Source organism: Myodes glareolus, chromosome 10, assembly GCF_982192425.1.
Source record: "Myodes glareolus chromosome 10, mMyoGla1.1, whole genome shotgun sequence".
NCBI lineage: Eukaryota > Metazoa > Chordata > Mammalia > Rodentia > Cricetidae > Myodes > Myodes glareolus.
Window position 1 is genome coordinate 59,060,591 of NC_142035.1, and position 23,269 is coordinate 59,083,859.

General features: G+C 52.2%; 1 protein-coding gene across 1 annotated transcript; it reads right to left on the reverse strand.

Moving 5' to 3' along the window:
• Positions 1-373: 373 nt before the first annotated feature.
• Tyro3 (TYRO3 protein tyrosine kinase) lies at positions 374-19,427 on the reverse strand. The gene is made up of 19 exons (XM_048459831.3): positions 19,112-19,427; positions 17,313-17,496; positions 16,884-16,984; positions 15,818-15,988; positions 14,357-14,443; positions 13,511-13,626; positions 10,714-10,891; positions 9,710-9,855; positions 9,169-9,316; positions 8,653-8,782; positions 8,464-8,564; positions 8,112-8,207; positions 7,749-7,829; positions 7,026-7,118; positions 6,534-6,655; positions 6,020-6,129; positions 5,696-5,855; positions 5,355-5,491; positions 374-1,856 (listed from the first exon to the last, which is right to left on the reverse strand). The coding sequence occupies exons 1-19, from the start codon at positions 19,203-19,205 to the stop codon at positions 1,466-1,468; spliced, it is 2,646 nt and encodes an 881-aa protein (XP_048315788.2). The 5' UTR covers positions 19,206-19,427; the 3' UTR covers positions 374-1,465.
• Positions 19,428-23,269: the final 3,842 nt, after the last annotated feature.

The following is a 23,269-nucleotide window of genomic DNA, read 5'->3' on the forward strand; positions in this document are numbered from 1 at the left end:
GTTAAAGTTAAGACAAAGCTGCCAGTAGGTGCCAGATGGTGGTGGCGCACACCTTTAATCCCAGCACTTGGGAGGCAGAAGCAGGCGGATCTCTGTGAGTTCGAGGCCAGTCTGGTCTACGAGAGCTAGTTCCAGGACAGGTTCCAAAGCTACAGAGAAACCCTGTCTCAAAAAATCAAAACCAAACAACAAAACAAAAGACAAAGCCTTGGGTTGGGCACGATAGCACAGGAATTTAATCCTGGCACTCGGGACTCAGGTCTGTCTCTGAGTTCCAGGCCAGCTAGGGATACCTAGTAAGACCCTGTCTCAACAAAAACCCAAAACAAAACAAAAAAAAAGTATCAGTAATAATTTTAAAAATAAATAAAGCTTTGATTCTTTAGTTTTCAATTTTATTTGTTTTGAAACAGCAACTTAATAGCTTAGAGATGTCCCTAACAGCAAGGGCCTACCCCATGCACTCCAGGAGGTTCCTGGAGCCTAGACCCCAGCCCTGGCTCCAAGAACCTCTCACCCACATGAGCTACCAGGCTTGTTTTCTCTCTGGAGACTTGAGACAAAGAGGACGTCCACTTAGAGAGAAGGGTGGGCCTAAGTGTCACCATGTGGAAGGGTTGGGCTTAGACAAAACTGCCTCTGTTAGTTTTGGGGGTATTTGGGGACTTGGTAGCATGCTCAGACAGACCGTGGGAAGCTTGGAAGGGTCTTGAACTGCTTCACTCACTTCTGGGCAAGTCCCTCAGTGCCCCCAGCACCCTTCCATCAGACAGACTCAGAAAGTCCTGCCTTTAAAAGACAGATCTCTATAGCCTTTTGTCCTCCTGCATGCCTCGGAGGCACCCAGTCAGTCCCTGGCCTTGGCAGGGTGGGGAATCAGGAAGGTGATGAGGATTCAGACCTGAGAATATCCCACCATCTCCTGCCACAGGGCTTTGAGACCCGAGTGTGCCAATCCCTTCCTGCCACCTAAAAGTGAATACAAGAATATCTCTTTGTGATTTGGAGGGGCAAACCTGGCATTTAAGCCTAAGTGTGGTGGGCACCGATGTGCCTCCAGGATGCAGGCAGCTCCAAGCGTGCACTCGGAGTAGTAGCAGCTCAGGCAGGAGGGTAGGGGCCCACAGGGCTGTTGCTACCCTCCCCTATTGCCATCCACACCCATGGTACCCATGGAAACATAGCCACCACCCCCCACCTCCTGCCAGCTGCCTGCATTCAGGCAACCAGCTCTAGCTCACCTCCTCTAAGCCAAGGCCTGAACTGATGCCAGGCTGGTCAGAGTGGCTGCAGGAAGAACCGGGATTGGGCAATTTGGTCAGTCCAGGTGCCAGCACAGCTTGGGAGGGCTACCACAGGAGCCTCCACACCTTGCTGCCTGGGCTGTGATCAGGCTGGGCTTAGTCAGCCAGCACAGTGGCCAGCAGAGCCAGATGGATGGCCCCAGCTGGCCTCTGCCTGCGGGCTAACAGCTACTGTGGGGCAGTAGCCCTTGCTGCAGCAGCAGCAGCCTCTGGGTCTCGTTGAGGGGGCTTTCTGGCTGCTGCTCAGACTGCCCAGGTGACTCAGCCAGCCCTCCAGGGCTGAAGATGTATCGACAGTCATTGGGGATGCCACCTACTGCCCCCACGCCACTGCCATCCCCTGCCTCGCTGCCAGACTGCTCTCCACAGGGCAGCTCAGGGCTGCTTCTCTCAGTTGGCTGCTCAGCTCTCTCAATGTTAATGTACAAGGGGTCCTGGCTGGTGGACAACACGGACAGGTGGCCCAGAATGTTCTCCAGTTCCATCCGCAGGCATGTGAAGCTTGGGCGCTGCTTTGGGTCGGCGCTCCAACACTGGTACATGAGATCATACCTGAGGTAGAGAGAAGAGTGAGGAGAGGCGTGGCCACAAAGCAGAGGCCCTCTTAGTCACGTGACACTGAGCTGGGGGAAACAATTCTTTAACACTAGTGTGGGTTTACTATGCATTAAGATCACATGGATTTAGTGTGTGTGTGTACATAAATGTGCACATACTCATGAACTCATACACATGCACCACAGCACACATGTTAAAAGACAAGTTTTAGAGATTGGCTTTCTCCTTCCAGCACGTGGTTCCTACGATTAAATTCAAGTTGTTCAGCCTTTGGCAACACCACCTTTACCTGCTGAGCCATCTTGCCAGCTGAACATTTAACAGTTTCTATTTTGAAAATACAGAAATTGAAGCGTGGAGAAATTAAGAACCTTGATTATAGGCTGGAGAGATGGCTCAGTCGTTAAGAGTGAGTACTGCTTTTGCTGAGGACCCAAATTCAGTTCTCAGTGCCCATATCAGGCAGCTTATAAGCACTTGTGACTCCAGCTCTAGGGGCCTTTGACATCTCTGGCCAATATGGGTTCCCAGTACTCACACCACATACTCAATTAAAAAAATAATAAAACTAAATCTTTTAAAAAATTCTTAAGCCTGGCAGTGATGGAGCACACCTTTAATCCCAGCACCTAGGGGGCAGAGGCAGGTGGATCTCTGTGAGTTTGAGGCTAGCCTGGTCTACAAATTGAATCCCAGCCAGAACTGTTATACAATTAACCATGTCTCAAAAAAACAGAAACTAAAAAAACCTTAATAAAGTCATGCAGGTAGCAAGTAGGAATGGTAAAGCACACCTGTAATCCCAGCACTCAGAAGGTAGAGGCAGGAGGATCACTACCAGTTTGAGGTGGGCTTAAGATACATAGTGAATATGATGAGGCCAGCCAAAGCTGCAGAGCAAAGCCCTGTTTCAAAAAACAAAACACAGGGTTAGGAAATTAGCTCAGTGGGTAGGACACTCGCCCGCCCGGTAAGTACAAAGGCCTGGGTTTAACCTCCAGTACCTCCTAACTGCTACACTCCTGTAATTCCAGCACTTGGGAGGTGGAGGCAAGAGGATCGGAAGTTCAAATTACCCTTGAGCTACACAGTAGGTTTGAGTCTGGTTTAGGATGAGTGAGATTCTGTCTCAAACAAATTCCCCAAAGTCACTAAGCTATGACTTGAAGTCACAGAGGCCAGTGCCCCAGCTTCTGCGCTGTCTCAGGAAGGAGACTAAAATAAAAGTGCTTCTGTCTTACACAGAACCCCAGAGTCAGGATTGTCTCCTTTGTTTGTGTTCTGTGGTGATGGAGAATCTCGGCCTCGTGCGTACTAAGCAAGTACTCTGCTGAGCTACCACACCCCAGACCCCGGACCCAGGGGTCTTTTCAGGCGGTAGACTGCTACACTCCCCTTTTGTCCCAACTTCAAACGAGGCAGAACCCACGCCACATACGCTCACATTTTCAGAAAAGCTTCCAGCCCTCTCCCTGTGCCAGGAATACCCCACCCAACACTTCACGAGTCTTACAGATTTTCTTATAGTTTCCACTGTTTCTAAGGACACACACACACACACACACACACACACACACACACTCCTTCCCTCATGGGAAAGGTCTGAGACAAAATGCAATCAGCAGTGCCTGACTCTTGTCCATGGCAAAAGCCCCAAGTTAACTGTCTCACAAAAAAAAAGACCTCCTAAACAAGGCCCCAAAGGCAGAATCATGCCAGACCCAGGCAGGCTGTGGGAATAGTCCAGAACTGTGGGTATATGGCCAGACTGGGACATATTCTCAAGGCTGTGCTGGAAGCCAACTGGCACCTTTCCTCCAAGGCTGCCTGGTGGGAGGCCAGTGTCCGCCCACCCTTCATTGACAACAGCAGCTCCAGTCTGGGAGAAAGCTGAGCCAGGGTCTGTCTCTCCTGCTTCCCAGAGCTCAGCTGCAGCTCTAGAAGAGGACTGAGGCTGGCTGCAGCCACAAGGCGACCTGAGCTTTCAATCTCAACAAAGCCTGAGCTCTGCTTAATGAATAGGTGGGCAGGGCTGGTGCCTGCACTCAGAATTCTATCTAAAGTTCGAGTGAGGGGTTGGGGTATATGTAACTCAGTGGTAGAGCACTTGCCTATCATATACAGTCCCTGAGCTCAATTCCCAACACCAAAATAAGTAAATAAGTGTTTTGTTTTTATCCCAGATATGGTTTCTCTGTGTTCCCTAGCTGTCTTGGAACTCGATTTGTAGACCAGGCTGGCCTTGAATTTACAGAGATCTATCTGCCTCTGCCTCCTGAGCACTGGGATTAAGGGTGTGTGCCACCAGGTCTGGTAATAATGATTTAAAATTTTTTCTTTTGGTGCCAGGCTCCAGGTACCACGAATCCACTGCTCAAGAAGAGAATACCACCATTCAAGCTCACTCTCCTCCACCCATTCATGGCCGTACTCTGGAGGTCTAACTTTGTCCCAAAGCTACATGGGACAGAGGAACATGAATTCATGCTTCTAGACCACTCTGAACTGGAATCAGAGAGTAATTCTAGAACAGACCAAACACAGTTGATTTCATGGTTGAGAGCATGAACTCTAAAACCACAAGGATCTAGGTTCAAGTACCAAATTAATCACATAATAGCATGTGACCTTGGCCGTGTTACTTAGTCTCTTTAATCCTATTTCCTCATCCACAAAATGGAGATAATAAGCCTTTTCCTTATAGGGTTAGAGAAAGACTGCCTGGTAGAATACCTAATGGGCCCAGCTAAGGTCAGTGACAATTATGTCATCCTGTCACAAGGGCTTGTTTACACTATTGTGGGAGTCCCGCCCTGCTCCACAGTAGTTTGGGCCTGCAGCAAAGAAAGGAGTCAGTTTCCTTCTTCCCAGGATCTCAGGTCCTCTCCTTCCTCCAAGGGGAGGCCAAGACCAAGAAAGAAGTCCAGGCCCCACCTTGATCTGGCTAAGGAAAGATAGTCAGTCAGGACCTGCTTGTTTTTCCTGGGGCCCTGGACAGCCCTGTGTGAATGGGCCCAGGGCTAAAGCCAGGATTCCCAACTAGCTGGGGTCCTAAGAAGTGACCAGGAAACCCGCACAGCTGCTCCACTCTGTTCTGTGCCTTTCATGGCTCCTGATGCTCTCTAGAAACTGCAAACAACAGTGATAGCAAACGCCTGGAGCAAGAACTATGGAGTAGGAGTCAGGCAGGGTGGTTCACGTTTTCAGCTGTGATTCCAGCATTCTGGGGATTGAGACAGAGTCTGAGGCCAACCTCAGCTACTTAAGGAAACCATCCCAACACCCCCTTCCCAGGAACAAAAGGGGGGTGATGAGAAAGAGAGAGAAAAGAAAACAGGCAGCTTGGCGGCAAATATAGAATAGGTCATATTCCGAGACCCAAAAGAAGGGCTAAGAAAGTCCAGTGGAGGTTCTGAGCTCATCCTGGATAGCAGCTATAGCAACGGCCATGAACCAAGGCTCCTTCCATAACCCCCTACCCAGGATACTCACACTTCCTCCATACACTCCGGAGGCTGTTTCAGGCGGTTTCCGCCGATGAGGTAGTTGTAAATCTCAGCATTTTCGATGCCAGCGTATGGCGTCTGCCCACGAGTCATGATCTCCCACATGGTCACCCCGAAGGCCCACTGGTACAGAATCAGAGTTGGGGGAGAATGTTACCAGGTTTCCTGAGCTAAGCAGAGCCAGATCTTCAGATTGTGGGGTCTCTTAACTCAGGTAATCAAAGCTCAGAGAGCAGAGCTTTGCTGTCCTGTTTTGGGTCCTGCAGATCCACCCACACTAATCCATCCTATTCACATTACCGAGCCCCGCTGGGCCTCTCTGCTCACCACATCGCTCTGTACGGTATACAAGTTGTCAGCCAAGCTCTCCAGGGCCAACCACTTGACAGGCAATTTGGAGGCACAGCCCTGACGATAATAGTCCCCACTGTAGATTTTCCGGGAGAGTCCAAAGTCAGCCACACACACTGTCATGTCTTCAGCCAGCCTGAGAGGAGTGTTGAAAGACAGTCAGCCTTTCCCGTGTCCACAGCCTTACTAAGGCCAGGCTATCCCCATGCATAGAAGGTTCCATCCAAGGCAGGGGGTGACATCAGCGAATGCCAGGAGGTACTAACTATCTCTCACCCACCAGGCCACCACAATTCCTACATGCAATTCCGAGCTGCCAGGTCTCGGTGGATGAAGTTCCGGGAGCTCAGGTACTCCATGCCACAGGCAATGTCCACCATAAACCGGACCAGAGTCTGGAGGGGCAGGTTCTGGTAGGAAGACAGGGCAAGCTCAGGTTGGACCTACCCACTCCTCGGGGCACAGTGATCAAAGCTCCCTGGCCAGAAAGTTTAAAAACTGTCTTAAAGAATGACTTAAAAGAGATAGGGGATCAAGGGCCTCCCAAGGAAGCTTTGGCAAGGTTGAGAAAGAGGTAGAGAAACAAATATCTTCTTCCCAAAAAGGTCTTTGCCTGACCTAAAAGTCCCAGCAAGGCTTCAACAGGGAAAAGGAAGCCATTTAAATACAATCGGGCTCTGGCCCCTCTCTCTCCTGACAGCTCCCTGAGTCCTGCTCCCTGAGTCCTGCCCTTCTCCCCCAGGCTCTCTGTCCCTTTTCCAGGCATCATTCTCCCACCCGTTTCCTTGTGGCCACCCCCACCTGAGGCACTCACAAAAGGGTTCTCCCCAATTCGGGAGGCGAGAAGAAACGCATGCAAGTCTCCGTGTTTCATGAAGGGCAGGATGACCATGGGAATGGGAAGGCGACCTTTAGCCCTGCTCCGGAGGCTCACCCCTGGGAGACAAGGGAGAGTCAACAACTGGGCACAGAAGGGCAGCTAGGTATCTGCCTCAGCCCCTACCTGCTGGCTCTATTTTAAGCCCTTGTGCTGCTATCTCTTCTACCACGGCACTTTTGCTCCTGCCTAGGCACCCACGAAGGGCTCTCCTGCTGGTCCTTGCGCCTGGTCCATTCCCTGATCCTCTCCACCCACAGGAGCAGTTCTGAGCTAGGCTCCTCACAGCCAGATTTCTACAGGACCTCACTCACTCACTACCTGCTTGCTCACTGAGTATCCAAACTCCTCTCCTCCAGGCCGCCCTCTCACATTGGTGGAGCATATTTTTAGCCCTATTCTATATCTGCTTCCTCCATTTGGGCTCACCAACAAGCTTGGCCACGTGTGGATGGTCAAACTCCTTCATGCAAGCTGCTTCTCTGAGGAACTCTTCTATGTCGCTTGAGGCGATGATGTCAGCTGGGAGAAAGCAAGGGGAAGGAATGGAAACAAGATTCACTCCATATCCTCCCAAGACTCCTAAGGCCAGTCCTTCATAAGCCCTGGGCTTCACAAGGGACAGGGGAATGGTGCTTTCCAACATTTTCTCTGCCTGCTAATGTTTTCCTATGCATCTTCACATTTGTCTGTGTGAGACAGTCCAGGCTGGATTCACACCTGTGATCCTCTGCCGTACTCCTCACCAGCACTGAATCACCATGGACATTTTTAGGCTTGTAGGTCTTGCTTCATAGTTCAGGCTGGTTTGGGACTCATTATGTAGCCCAGGCTGGCCTCAAACTTCTAACAATCCCCTGCCTCTGCCTCTCCAGTGCAGATTGCTGGCCATCCCTTTGGTTTTGACAGCCCATGAGCTCCGCAATGCACAGTAATCAGTCAGTGAACGGAGAGGGCTGTCATCGCTGACGGCACAGAGCGAAGCCAGGGCACGAACCCTTGTGTGGGCTTACGCTTTTGAATTAGTCATGTGGTATGGTCAGCATCCTTGCTGGTGCCAACTAGCTTCCTGGGAACTCTCAGGCCAAAGTGTAGCCTGCTCTAGGACCTGTTACTCCCTCTACTACCCCTCCTCCCCATTGTCGAACTCACCTTTCAGCATCTTCACAGCCACTTTCACGAAGGAGCCGTCTTCCTGTTTCAGCTGGGCTTCCCGCACTGACCCAAACTCTCCTAGGCACGAAACCAATGGAGAGGGAGGCACCTCAGGCTCCCTACTCCCTTCCCTCTCAGATGACTCCCCATGGGGGTCACAAAACCATCCCCTAAAGCTCTTAAAGGAATGGCTCCCTGTCTTCCTTGCCTCCAGCCACCATTCCTTGTAATACTCCCAAATCAGGCATCCATAGGTATGTCTTGTTTATAGGAGCTGACCCAAATTTACACCCTGGAAGTGCCAGGAACAACATATTCAGAGAGGGCAAACTCATGCCAGTCCCTGCAGAGCCCCCACACCTTTGCCCAGCATCCGGCCGAGGGTAAACTGCTGCTCTGGGATGAGGACATCCTCCAGCTTGTCCTTCAGTTCATCGCTGATGCCCAGACTGTCCACTGCAGGGAAGAGGTGAGAAAGGGGCAGGACGGTAGTCAAATACACACTCCGGCCTGCTAGCGCCACCCAGCTCCCTGTCCCCAGTACTGAGCCGGATCTCCCACGTTGTAGTGATAAGCTCTACCAGGCCCTTCAGTGTCGTTTTCATTACTCTGGGATTTGTTGAGCTTCAGCTACTTTAGCTGGATTAATGAGCTAAAAGGGAGGGCCATAAGACAGCCTGTCTTCTCCCTTCCATGATCCTCCATCACTCACGTGTGGCCTCAATGCGTTCAGGCCTTTCTCGATTGAAAGACCGAGCTGCCCGGAAGTGTACAGCTGGCTCCCCTCCGGCCATGACACTGTCAAAGGCTTGCCTAAAGAGGAACCCAGGACTTCAGGTAAATAAATCCCAAGGCCTGTGTTACCACTGACACTTCACTTTCCACAGTCCCACTTCCTTACCCGAACCGTGTTTCCTTTCGCCTCTTTCGAAGCAGGATGAGGGCCAAGGCAGCAGCAGTGATCAGGGCGGTAAGCACCCCGAGGACCACAGGCACCCAGGATGTGCGACTGTGGGGAGGGCCCTGCCTTCCTGTGGGAGGGAAAGGCAACGGCATGAGCCAGGCCGACACCACAATGTCCTTTGAGAACTTCCCCAGGATGGCCGCCTCACCTAGCCTTAACTAAAGTCGTCTTGACTTCCCAAGTTGAGAAGAGAAACAAGTGAAAGAGACCCTAGAGAAAGGCCCAAGAGTTTCTACCTGAGCTCTGACAGGCCCTGGCTGCTGTGACCTGCAGTGTGACCAAAGCAAAGGCAGGAAAACCAAGCTAGAAACACCAAACCCGGGCTCAACTGCTGGACTCATTAACTTGGGAAGTTGCACTGGAAAGAGAGGTGTCGCCTGCCTCCTCTCATCAGTCCGTTATCCTTGAAAGCCTTGACTCCCTACCTCTCCACCCCGCCTTCCCAAGCCTTACCTGCATGGTCATGAGCAGACACAACCAGTGGCTGACTCCAGGGTCCATAGCCAACTGCATTGGAGACACACACGCGCAAAATCAGGTCCTTCTGGGGATCCCAGCCGGTCAGATTGGCCCTGGTCCCTTCCACCATCAGCTCATCATCCTGTAGACAGGAAAAGCCCCACCCCCACACTGAGCCTGGGGAAGCCTCCAGCTGGGACTGGAGGGCAGAAAAGAAGTTCAGCTAGGAATCGGGGAACCTTTGGGGTACAGTGAGTGATGAGGGCTGTAGCACACAACCTCCTGAGAATCACCACAGCCGGAGCTGGAGACAAAGCTTTATCTGTGCCCCAGACCTCCACCCCCTTTTGTAGTGGCAGGAATAGGCTTCCTGCTTTGCATACAAAGTGGCCACAGGGCTATCCCAGCCCCAGATACAAACCAAGAGACAGGGAGCTGGCCTTGCCAGGGGGTGGAGGGTATTCCCTGGGGCTGTAGGAGGCCCAGACCCTCCAGCACAGCAAAGCAAGCAAGCAGAAAGTGCTGTCTCCCTTACCTGAGTTCCATTTTCTTGGATCCAGGACAGTTTATAAGGTCCCAGGGGGCCTTCTCCAGGGTCCTCAGGGATCACTTCTTCCCATTCCACGATAAGGCCAGAGTCGGTACGAATGGCATGGAGATTCTGGGGAGCTCTGGCTGGTGCTACACCCAAAGAATGTAAGTTGTTAGCATCCCTACTTTTCCCACCATCATTATCCCACACACACACCAAGAGTTAAACAGCTCAGAAAGCAGAGCGTGAGGAAAGGGCTTGCCTCCCAGCTGCAACTGCTAACATCCCCTGTGCTGGGGAGAGGGCAGCCTGGCAGGACAGAAGCGGCCCAGCCCCCACATCTCTACAGTGCTGCTCTTCGGCACCCTGGTACTGCTTGGCCCTTCCCCCACCCAGCCTCTTTTAACAGCTAGAGAACAACAAGCAAATTCCCAGGCAGAGTGTTCTTTGACTGGCTGTGCATCTCTACTTTGCTGCACTTTCCCACAAAATGTCTACACGGCTCCTTCTTATCCTGCAAACCTCACTCACACCTCTGTTGCCCATGCCTTTCCAACCCCAGAGCTCAGGGGCCTTATAAATAAACAGAATCATAGACACACTTAAAACATGAGTATTCTTTCTTTTAAACTCAATTCTGTGGTTCTCCAGTCTGGACTCTATAGATGACCTTGTGTCACAATGTCAGAAGGCCGGCCATCCCAGCGGGATTTTTTTGTTTTTTCTTTTTTTTAAGAGGTACAGGGGATTGTAACTAGGGCCTCCTGAATGCTAGGCCAAAGGATCCATCACAGAGCTGAACTCTAGCCCTCTGTAGAGGATTCTGTTTGACTCCCTGGAGTACTCTTACCATACTGTCCCGTGGTTTCCAGTTTGCTTTTCTATCTGTTCCTCCCATAAGAACTAGGTACAAACGGTATGTAATAGCATGCAGTAGGTGCTCAATAAGTGCTGACTGAATGACGCCTTCCCTCTCCAGTCTTACCCCCTCTTGCTGAGTTTCTTACCTAGGCCCTTTGTCTGAAAGGGCACCCAGTCAGCATAGGGGGAAGGCCCCAAGGCGTTGGCACAGCGCACCCTAAGGCTGTAGTTGGTGGCAGGGGCCAAGTCCCGAAGCAGGCAGGTAAAGGGTGGCACTGGGACCACGACAGCCAGGACCTCCCAGTCTCCTGGGGCCTGTGCCACCTTCAGGAAAAACAGAAACAAAAGCAAAAAAGCACAAAATTGATGATATCAGGTAAGGTCTGTGAGACGGAAGACTGGTTAGATATGGCACGGGAGCCTGAACAAATGTTTCCTCTAAGCCTGTCAGCAAACACCTGCCCCAGCTTGCCTCCACAAGACCAAACCAGGTTCAACCTCTATTTCACAGATGCTGATCCTCTTGCTTGGAATGACCCGCTGTTCCTTGAGAAGTCCTAGTTATTCTGAGACTGCGTGCAATCCCGGCGGTTGACCGCTCACGGGTGAGGCCCTGAGTCCAATACCCAGCAAGGCGGAGTGGGGGAGGCAGAACAAGTGTCCCCTTTTGCTGTTGTCTTTGAGACAGGGTTTCTCTCTGTGTGACTCTGGTTGATTTGGAACTTACTCTGTAGACCAGGATGGCCTTGAACTCAGAGACCTGCCTGCCTCACCTTCCCCAAGTGCTGGGATTAAAAGCAGGCACCACTATGCCAGGCTAATGTCACTTTCTTGATATCTCGGCAACTCCAAAAACCTCCACTGGCCAACTTGTACTTAGTGCTCGGCTGTTTCAGATATCCGCCATCTCTATTTATTTACCACCCAAAGCTCAGAGCTTTTCAAGGAAAGGAAAATGGGGAGCAAGGGCTCTTTGGACCGGCTTCCTGCTTTACATTTTGGAGGCCCAGGACAAGAGTCCAAAGAAGGCCTGAAGGCCTATGTATGTGCTAGGGGTGCATCTCAGTAGCAGAATAGTCAATAAATACTCAAATGCCCTGAGTTCAATCCCTGGCATTCCTTCACACACACACACACACACACACACACTCATATACAACGTGATTAAGTACTAAACATTAAAAAAAATGACCCAATAAATCTCTTTACTTATTTATTTGGAAGTGCGGTGCCGGGCCTTAAGTATGCTACACTACGTGAGTGCCACTTGACTGCACTATAGCGCTAGCCCAGCCTCTTTTCATTGCCATATTCTTGCCTTCCCTTTCTCTAAGAAGGCTCACTTTGCTGAAGTTAGGCCTAAATTCATTCTATAGCCAAGAATATCCTTGAGTCGGGTGGTGGTGACGCATGTCTGTGATCCCAGCACTCAGGAGGCGGAGGCAGGCAGATTCTGGTCTACAAAACAAGTTTCAGGACAGCCAGGGCTACACAGATAAAAACCGTCTTGAAAACAAAACAAAACAAAAAAGATAAAAAATAAAAAGAGACTATCCTTGAGCTCTTGAGTGCTGGATTAGGAGTGTCTGACACCATGCCTGATTTATTTTAGGTGGTGCTGGGGATAGAACCCAGGGCTTCCTACATGCTAGGCAAGCACTCTATCAACTGAGTTACATCTCCAGGTACTCCCCAACGCCCCACCACCTTTTGGGGTGGGGAGCAAGGGCAAGGTCTTACATAACCCAGGCTGGCTTTGAACTGCTGACTCTACCTCCCAAGTGCTAGGATTATAGGTGTGCAACTCCATCCCGGCTCAAAACCACCCGGAAGGTTGGGTTTCCATTTGTAATTCTCCAAATCCTTGAGTGTGGTAGCCCAGGAAGAGCTGGGCCCCCGAAATGAATCTACACCAAGAGGGCCTTCCAATGCATGGCAATGGACATTGCTGACTGCTCCCACCCATCTACCCGCTGTGGCTGCCATTAGACAGAAAAGTACCCACGTCACAGAAAGGTCTACCTTTGGGAGGATGGGCCAGGAGCCAGGGCAGCCAGGGCAAGACATTCTGAATGTATAAGAGTGTTACGTGGCAGTAAGGATGACCCAGATAAGCCTGTCCCCTTTGCCCTGCAGACTCTGCCCAGGGACAAAGGGCTATGGCCAGGGTGAAGCCAGGGGAGGGCCCATCCTGCCTTGGGGACTTAATTAGAAGTTTCAAAGGTTCTTACAAAAGGACTGGGAATACATAGAGTGTTTGCTTAGCATGTGCAAAGCCCTGGGTTTGTCCCCAGTACAGGACGGATAGACAGACAGATAGATAAGGTTCTCATTAAATCCCCTTTGAATAGATATAAAAGCAAGCAGGCCTGCACTGGCCTTTAGCTGTGCTATCAATCCTCCCTACCTTTTCTATTCACCAGAGTTCAGGACCCCTCCTGGCCCTCTTGTTCTCTTTAGGGGCAGTGGCCGGATATGATAGGGAAGAATATCAGATATGTTACAAGAAAAACTCTTTGAGCTTGATGGTATAGGGTTTGCCTAGTATGTGAGAGGCCAGCTTTGATCCCCAGCTGTGAACGGGAGGAATAAATTGAAAGAAAGAATAATCTTCCAGCCAGCTGGTTGGTGGCCCATGCCTTCAATTCCTTTAATTCCAGCACACGGGAGGCAGAAGCAGATCTCTGTGAGTTTGGGGCCAGCCTGGTCTACAGAGCTAGTTTCAAGACAGGTGCCCCCATCTGCTCTAGACCTGCTTTCTAATATAAAGAAGGCATAGGCTTTGAGCCCCTCTGTTACTAAAGTCAGGGACAGAAGAGAATAGCCTGGGCTCCTTCTGCCGAGATGCAGCATGTGCTTCAGGCCCAGAGTCTCAGGCAGGCCTCGTTAAGTGTGACAGCTGTCACACCCTGCAGCCAGAATGAGTAATCAGTGAGAGCCTACCTGCACGGTACAGGAATGGAGCAGAGCTAACCCATCAGCACCCGGCACCCAGGCCACGCTAGCGTTGCGGCTGGAGATCGTTGTCACTGTGATGTTGAAGGGAGCCGCAGGCGGTGCTGTGGACAGGGACTGAGTGTCAGTGTCCAGTAAGATATGAGAGGAGGAAGGAAGGCATAGGAGTCAAGCCTTGAATACGTCCTAGGGCATGGAGCACCCCCTAAAGATGGCTACTCAGCATGTTCAAGGCATAGGGGAGCATAAACCAGCTACCGGTAAAGCACTGTTACTCACACCTGGGAGAGTGCCTAGGCAGAGGGCAGAAGCTGCCTTTACCGATAAAGGGCCCTGACCAAAGAATAGGGTGGGGGAGGGGTGTTCTGGGGCCACAAAAGGGGAAGCAGATAACTGCCTGCTTTCACAGAAACACCTTTGCACACTAGCTAGCTTCTCTCTTCCCTCTCCCCTCCCCCTCTGCACCAACACTTTGGGTACCCTGCTAGGCTGCTGCTCCCACCCCCTTTCCCTCCATACCAGAGACAGAAACAAGGTTGAATAAAAGCCTTGACCATCTCCTGCTGGCTCCAACCTTCCCTCCCGCCCAGGGACTCTGCTTCGTGATGGGAAATCTGCTGTGACGTCAGGATTCTATTCTTGTCTCAGCTGTGGCAGGGTCTCAGGTGCTCCCACTAGGAATGGGAGCTCGCCAATCACCCCTCACCTGGAGATTCCAGCAGAGCTGATGCAAGCTGGCAAGCCACTCAATTCTACTGATAGACAGCTGGCTGAGACGGCCCCTGTCCTCCCCCCGCCCCCCCCAGACCCCCATCCCGGCCTGTGTCCCCCTACCTTGAAGGCGAATAATGGCTGGTCGGGAAGTGGCTAAGCCTTTTATGTTGTGAGCTTCACAAGAAAACTCTGTGCGCTGGGTCACTCCTGGGGCCAGAAAACCTTAGTTAGTCCCCAGCAGCAACCCCCACTGGATGAGTTTAGGGAAGAAGGGACTCCAATGTAGGCTCTCCCCCAGAACACCTTAGAAGTCCCTCCAGCCCAAGGAAGGGGTTGGACAGTGGGGTATGGTAGAATGGGCTTGGATGGTGTTCTGTTTCCCCATCTGTCGAATGGGAGAATTGTTAAGAATCAGGTAATTGATTTGAAGTGCACAGCACACAGAGCTCAGAGAAATGTTAGAACCGTGCCTCCCACCTCAATCTCATCTCCACCAACAGCACAGGGCACCTCCCTTCTCTGGCAACTCCTTGATTGTGCATACCAGAGCCCTTTTGTTTGTTCTCTGCCTGCCACTGTCACATTAGCAGACTCTTAGCTTTGGGAGACTTTGCTTCTCATGCATGTATCATGCCTAACCAACCATCCTCAATTCTTGGGAGGCTGGGAAAGTAGCCGATCCTTTTGTTTCCCTTCCATTCCCTGTGGTGCCCAGCACAGTGTGGTCTATGCAGTAGGAGTTCAGGAGTTCCACTGAGTTGTTACTATTACAGGGCTGGCTGCCTGAGGGTCCTTACCCCGCACATCTGGAGAGAAGCTGAAAGCTGCGAGCCCAGCCTCCTCTCTGAACAGGTCCTGCCCTGGCACCAGCAGGTCCTATCGTCCCTCCATCACAATTCAGATCCCCGGGGACTTCCCTTTCATGCTCAGGCTTCAGCTATTTTGCACAGTTCAAGCCTCAACTGGAAAAAGTACACTTAGTTTCGCAGACTGGCAAGTCTCACAAAATGTGATGTATATGCCCAGGATCTTGAGGGTCTGGGAGATGGTGCAGGTGTGACTGCTTGGGGTATAACTGTATAGGGATAGGAACAGATTGGGAATTTTGTAGAAAGGACCATCAGGTGAGGAGGTCCTGTATTTTGATGCTGGCCTCTCTCTCCCCTTTACCCTCCCCCATTTCCCTTTCTATAGCCCGAGTCCTCTCCCAGTTTGCCAGACACTCCTCCTTAGCTCTGCGTGGGCTGGTTTCTGGCTCCTTCCCTGGGGAGGGGGGAGGATGGGTGCCCCTGATCTCATACAATTCCTCTCTCAGGGCCAGCTGTGCAAGGACCAGACTGCCGTGGGTGAGGCAAGAAGGTCCCAGCACCCTCTGTAAGCACACACAGCAGGATCACACCTAATCAGCCCACCTCGCCAGCACAGCACACCTGACTAATGAGCTCAGCAATGGCATGGCTCACGCACCCTGACATTGGGATTTGCTCTGGCCGCTCAAACAACAAACTCGGATTTAAGCAGATCCCAACTCTATAGTGCTCCCTCTCTCTCTGCTCTAAGCCCCCTCCTGAGGTTGCTCACCTGTCACATTTAAAACAGAGGGAGAGGGGGCAGGTCCCCCAACCTTAATGGGTCCTCTCCACCAGTAAATGGTTACAGGTTCCGGAGGACCCACAGCCTCACAAGACAGTTGGAAAGGGGCATTGGGTGGCACTGCCAGATCTTTTGGTTCCACTGTGAAGAATGGCACACCTAGGGAGAAAAAAAGGAGGGGGTGTTAGCCCTGCCACCTCTTAGCTTCCTACCGCTCAAATCACAAGTTCATTTCCATTTGAAGTACTCTGTACCGCCGGCACCATAGGACCCTCAGGAAGAGGTCAGCAGCAAACAGACTTGAGAGTGGGGAGGGGCCTTTGTTTTCACCATCTTCCTTTTCTGCTGCCACAGCCCCCACAGTCCCTTCCCAGACCTGCTCTGACAGCCCTTCTCAGAACACTGGAGAGGCTGGGGTGGGGAGGTAGGGGGAGGAGCACCCTGGGAGGGGGAGTGGGTGGGAGCTTCAGCGGAGTTCTGCTGGCAGGCCCCGGCTCCTGTTCAGGGCCCTTTGTTACTTTCTTAGTCACTTTGTTTTCCAGGGCTGAACAGCTCTGAGCTCCAGCAGCTGTGGAGCCTCCTTCCCCTCCCCCACCATTCCTCTTCCCCCTAGGTCCTCTTGGCAGAAAGAGGTCCAGCTTCTCATGAATGCTTGACAGTTTGTTGCTCAGAAGGCTGACACAGACTGGACGTCAGAGATTGTGGGTCCTAGCGGCCTCCTTGGTTCTTAGACATCCAGACTCCAGCAGGTGGGGTCCCTGATGTCTGGATGAGCCTAGAGCAGTGGTTTCCACGACCCCTTTGGCAACTGTCTATCTCCAGAAACATTTACAGTACGATTAATAGCCGTAGCAAAATTACAGTTATGAAGTAGCATTACGGTTGAGGGTCACCACAACATGGGGAACTCTATTAAAGGGTCGAACGAAGCATTAGGTAGGGTGAGAACCACTGGCTCACAGGAGACAGTAGGACAGTCAAGCTTGTTCTGAGTTCTCTTCTGGAGAGGTATAGTTCTTAGCTCCAAGCCAAATGGCCCACACAGCCTCCTCACCTTCCACAGTGAGCCATACTGACTGAGAGATCTTGGTTTCTCCCCCATCCTTCACCTGGCACCAGTACAGGCCGGCATCAGACCGCTCCACTGACTTCAGACTGTGGAGACAGGGGATCAGGCAGGCTTACTTCTCAGAGTCAAGGGAGGCAGAGCCTTTAATCCCAGCACCCTAGAGGCTGAGGCAAGTGGACTGTGAGTTTGAGGCTAGACTTGTCTAGAGAATGAGCTCCAGACCACCCAGTGCTACGTGAGACCCTGAGCAAACTTAATGGGTTTAGCATGGCCAGTCTCTAGAAGGTTCCACGGTTTGCCAAATTTTAAAACCACAGACCTCTAGACATCAGCACAGCCTCAGTCCCCAGGCCCTTATGAAATGGGCACAGGCTGTCTGTCCCCCGACTGTCATCCCACACCACAGTCCTGCACCTGAGTAAGCCAATCCAGTACTGGTCGCTTATTGAGATGGACACCTGGCTTGCATTCTGGACCACAGTCCCATCCTTCATCCAGTGTATGTCAGGGTCCTCCATCCCCTCCACGCTACAGTTGATCTTTACTGGCTGCCCCTGAGACACTGTCATCTTCACTGGGGCTCCCATGAGCTTCAGGCCTGAGGGATGGGAAAGAGAATGTGTCAGTCTGATGGAGCTAGCCTGTGTCTCTGGGAACATCTCCCATTCTCTTCTAGAAAGCAGTGTCTGAGCTAGAAGGCTCATTCTCGGCCACGGCCAAGGAAGCAGAGACAGGATTCTATTTGAAGGAAGGTGGTTTGAACCCAGGTTGGGAGAAAGGGCACGACAAGACCTCTAGTTTTTTGTCACTGCCCAGTTTCTTTAGCATTAAGAACCTCTTCCCCCCAGCTCCCTATTACCCAATCACCAGGAGGCAAACTGAGCTGGAGTGACAGTGGAGACTCGTCACCTCCTGGAGCCGGCACTGCCTTGGGAATGACTGCTCTACCCAACCAGTGCAACAGGCTGCCAGTTCTGTGCCCAGGGTGTCAGTCAAGCCCCTGAATTGCTGCCAGTACCCCTGCACCCCACCCTGCCAAACGAAGGGAGGAAGAAGGGAGTGCTCCCCTGAAGCGGGGAACATATGGCTCCAAAACCACGTCAGATCAAACACATGGCAGCCTTCCTGGCAGCCGCCTGCTCTATTAATACCTGAATGTGTGCAGGGGCGGGAGCTAGGGAAATGGGAGGCAGAAGGGAGAGGTGGGGCCCTAAGCAGGAGCCTAAGACACCCCCCCCAAGCCAGTGTGGCATCAACGAGGCCCACGTAGCCTCCTCAGGCAAGGGTCTCCTCTTATGTTTTTAAACAGATGGGCAGGTGAAGCATCTGCATAAATGAAATCCAGACCTGTTTCTTCCAGCGCTTTACTGTGTAACCCTAGGTAAATTCCTGGGCTCACTGAGCATCAGAAACGCACCTCGAAATCTGTATCTACTTTCAACTCTCTTTCTCTTCCTCTCCTTCAGAGACTAATGTAGCAAGGAACTCAGTTTTAAGAAATGCCTTCTGGAAGTCTGCTACCCTGGACCTCGTCTCTACCCTACTCCTTACGCCCTCCCAGGACAAGGAGAAATAGCCTCACACCCCTTCTACACACAGTGCTTCCAGATGTGTGCAGTGGGAACTTGCGGAGGTGCTGCCCTCCTGCCTCGGGGAAATGCCTCAGTGGCTATGTGAAAGCTAATCCTCACAAGGATCAGTAACCTTCACCCAGTCCAAGCTCTTCGACATTCGGGTTTCCGGGAGCGCCAAGGGCCACAGGAACTAGATAGAGTACGGCCAGAGGTATTTTAGAAACCGGCACCTACACAGACCTGGGTGCTCAGACCCAGATCCCGTAGTTTCAGACTGGGACCTTCGGGGGTGTGCGGAAAGCAGAAGGGTCCTCAAGACTGAGGAAAAGGGAGCAAACAACTAGAAAGATAGAGGCGGGAAAATACAGTCCTAGCACCCCCGGCTGCCCACACCCCCCACTCCCTTCTTTTGCACCCAGCCAGCCCCGGGCGCGATAAAGTTGGGGGCGGGGGCCGCAGCGGGAGGTCTGGCAGCCAACACCCGCTGCGTCCTAGCCTCGGCCTTTCAGCCCCGGCCACCGACCCTAACCTCTGGCTGGCCCAGGCCCGGGTCTCTCCCACTGCCGTCCCTGGGCTGCGCCTCTCAGCCGTGCCGCTCGGCAGCCCCCCGCTTCCCGCCGCCTCCCGGGCCACCCCTACCTGCGGCCGCGGACTCGGGGAGCAGCAGAGAGGCCAGCCCCGCCAGCAGCAGCGGCGGGAGCCCCGGCCGCCCCATGCTCCGCCTCAGCGCCATCGGCGGCGACGCCGCACCATGCCGGGCCCGGCCCGCGAGCGCCGAGAGGAGGGCGGCGGAGGAGGGGCGGGAGGCCCGCGGGAGGGGCGGGGGGCGGCGCTCGGTCGGGGCGTCCCGGACCCGCGGCCGCCTCGAGCAGCGGCCACCGCCGTCAGCAGCGAGGAGTCCCCGGGGCCGCGGCTGGGCCACCGCGCTCCTTCCACAGCCACCGCCGCCGCCGCCGCCGCTGATTCATGTTCTTCTGCGAGCCGCCGCCTCCTCCCGGCCCGCCCTCCGCGGAGCTCGTGCCGCCCCCCCCCCCCCCCCCCCGCAGCCCCGGTGTTGAGAGCCGAGCGCTAACCTCGGCCGCTGCCGCCCGACCTCCCGCCCACTTCCAGACGGCGCAGCCAGCCCCGCGCCCCGGCCACTCCACTGCTGCTGCGGAGGACCTGCCTGGCTCCCTGGACAGGCACCCGGCCACGCCCCTCCTTTCCCCCCAATTACTTTCCAGTCTCCAGCGCGGCACCCTGAATCCTCAGGACCCCGCTAGAAGCCCCTGCCACGCCCCAACACTGTTCTAGATCCTGACCTCAGAATCCAGCACAGCCCTCCCAGAATATAAAGCACCTACTAGACACCGAAACCCTCATGTGCCCCTAAGACGGCTGTGACAGCTCGCCCCCGAGATCTGCTAGCATCCCTGTACCTCTTTCGTTGAGCTTTTCACCCAATTTTCTCTTTATTTGTCCTCTGTAGCCTACCTTTTATCGCCAAGTATTCTCCTATCAGAAAAACCATTTTCTCCTGCCCACCTTCCCAAGGTGTTTTCCAATTTGTTGGACGTCTAGTTTTCCAAGATCTCTTCAGTAATTGCCAGATCTCTATCTCCCCTGCTATCCTACACAGGCCAGAGTCGAAACGCCATGTATTTAGGGGGCTGGCATTCTTCCTACTAGCTTCCTCTTTCTACCCTCCACTTCCTAGGACATAGTGTGAACACTGGCATTGTCTTCATACTAGCCAGTGAAACATCCGCTGATATTGGTGGACCACCTTACGCACAGTAGGCACCCCGTAGAAAAATAGGCAGATCCTCGTGAAAGAAATGAATAAGCACCTGCTCCACCACCAGTAATCACTGGAGGTGGCCCTGCCTACAGACATCCTGTCAGTAAGTGCAGAGCTGGTTCCAAAGCACACCGGCCAAGCCCTCACCTCTGCCTGCCCCCTGGAGGCCAACCCACAGGGCCCTTTGCTCGGGTGCTGGGATGGGGAGCAGGAATTAACCACTGAGACGTCCCATGCGGCACTCTTGCGGGATCTTTCCAGGGATTCTCCTTCCGAGCAGCAGGAGCCTCCCTCTTCCTCGACTTGGCCCCATCAGTGCTTGTTTATTAATTATGTTAATGATGACAGCAGCGCTGGCGGTAACCTCAGACCCAGCTGGGGGCGCCCCCAGGCGGCAGCCCAGGATGGTAAGTCAGCAGTTAGATAACAGGGGCCCGACTTCTGATGAACTCCCTATTTTCTTGGGAGCTCTGAGATGACTCCAGAATCTTTTCCTGAAGGAAAAAAGAAAAGAAAACTAAAACCCACACAAACCTGCTATTTTTCCAGAATTCATTGCTTTGGAATTTGGAGTGGCAGGCTGGAGTGGAAGCCAGAATGGCTGGTCTGCTGACACCTTCATCACTGTTACCCCCTTACTTCTCTGTGTCTTCCCTATCTGTTCCCAGATGGGACTTCAAGTCCCAAAAAGAGGGACTCTCTTCATTTCAGCTGACATTGGAAGGAGGGTGTTAATGTAGAGGCCAAACTCAGCTCTACCTCCTCTTCATTCCTGAGCTGATGCAGAGTTCTAGCCCAAGGGTTTAAACTCTGTTAACAGCCAAACTGGTTACTTCGGCAAGTCCTGGAATGGGGCTTTATTCTCCACTCAGAAAAAAATTTCATCCTAGCTACAAGCCTGAGACATTACAATCCTGCCAGGGTGCACATTTTCCCTGAAGGACAGGGAGCCCTGGCTCTGTGTTTTCTCCCTAATTTCACTTCAACATACCCTCCCCCCCGCTCAGTATCTCTACTTACAGGGCCAAAGTGGCAGGGAGAAACCTGTGGGATTCTGATCTGCTTTTTCATCTCCTATACAAGGCTGGCTAGTTCCTGAGTTCTTACAGCCCACTCAGCCTGCCCCCCATTCCCACCCCGCATAACATAGGAATGTGCTTCTAGGGGTATGTGAGCAGGTGTGAATTTTGTGGAAGAGATGTGTAGGTGGGTGAGAGGGTGTGCATTGTGATGTATGAGGGAGGGTGTGCATTTGTGCAAATTCTAAATGTGACTGACGCTTTGTGGGTGGATGGGGAGAAAGTGTGTCCGTGTGTGTCTGTGTGTGTGTGACTGGAGGAGGGTGGCTGCCTGGGCAAATGCATGCCTGCAGAAGTTCCCTTCTTTCTGTAAATGCATTGCTGGGAGGGATACTAATCAAATCAATAGGAAATGTATTTGACCTAACAGAGCAGCTGCCCCTGGAGTTCCTGTCCTCAGGACAGAACCAAAGCCAGCTCTATCTGTCTCCGGGGAGGAACATGCTATCGCATGGGTAAAGGAGAACTGCGAGAGGAAGGGATAGTGGCAGCCTCGTTATGGACAGGCTGAAGTTAGATCACAGCATCGCCTTAACTGGGAGTAGGAAAATGCTCAGTGGTTAGGCATACATGTTCCTCTTTCAGCAGACCCCCCCTGGTTTGATTCCCAGACCCCACTTGATGGCTCACAACCATCCATAACTCCAGATACAGCGGATTTGACATTCTCTTCTGACCTCCTCAGGTTCCAGGCACACACATGATACACATACATATAGTGTAGGCAACACTCATAGTAGCAGGGCCCTTGATGCTAATTTCCAGGGTCCCAGGAAGCAGCTACTTCAGCTTCTTTAGAGTTGAGGCCTCCCTCTCTCTCCCCAGGGAAAAGGAACCAAGGTGAGCTGTGAGGCATGACAGTCTCCCTGACTCAGTGACCAAGTCTTTCCTAACCTCTGGCTCATGAGTGTTGGCAGGTCCCACTCAAGGACTGAGGAAGACCACAGACTATGGTCTTTATCACTTTATAGGCAAACATTGTTTGCTTTGGGGTTTAATGCCCGTAACTGAATTCCAAGGGTGCTGGAGACGGTTGCTATGCCGACCAAATGCTAAACAGGAGATCATGCCACTCCTTGCCCCACAGAAGATGAAGCAGAAAGGTATCCCCAGAGGACTATACTTTTCCTTAGAATCACAGGGGAAGTCTCAAACGATCAAGTTTCTCCCCAAAACAGATTTAGAAATAAGAAGAAACGGTCAGTTAGGGTTTTCTGAAAGGGCAGATGGGTCCAAAGCGGAAGAAAAGGAGAGCTGACTCTCTTGCCAAGGTCCCAGCATCCATACTGTCGCACATAACCCCTGGAGATACAACACCCTCTTCTTGCCTCCATGGGCACCAAGTATGCATGTGGTGCACATACATGCAGGCAAACACTTAGACATAGAAGAAATAAGAAAATAAATGTTTTGAAAACAATTTTAATTGTGTAGGGGAGCACTTGAGAGGAAGAATTGCGTGTTTGATTGTATTAATCCTTTAAAAAACATTAGTATATCCATGTGTATAATATGGGGGGGGGGGGCTCGTGGTACCACAGCCTGTGTGGCCATCAGAGCAGAACTTTGTGGAATTGGTTGTTTGTTTTTTTTTCTTCCACTTTTACTTGAGTTCTGGGGATCAAACTCAAGTTTCCAGACTTGAATACCAAGCATATTTACCCACTGAGCCATCTTGCAGGCCACTTGATTCTTTTCTCTCTCTTTTTTTTAAGATTTATTTATTATGTATATAACATTCTGCCTGCATGTATGTCTGCATGCCAGAAGAGGGCACCAAACCTCATTATAGACGGTTGTGAGCCACCATGTGGGTGCTGGAAGTTGAACTCAGGACCTCAGGAACAGCAGTCTGTGCTTTTAACCTCTGTGTTATCTCTCCAGCCCCCCACTGGATTCTCTTTAATTGTAGCCTGGTAGGTAAAGATTTTTCTTGTC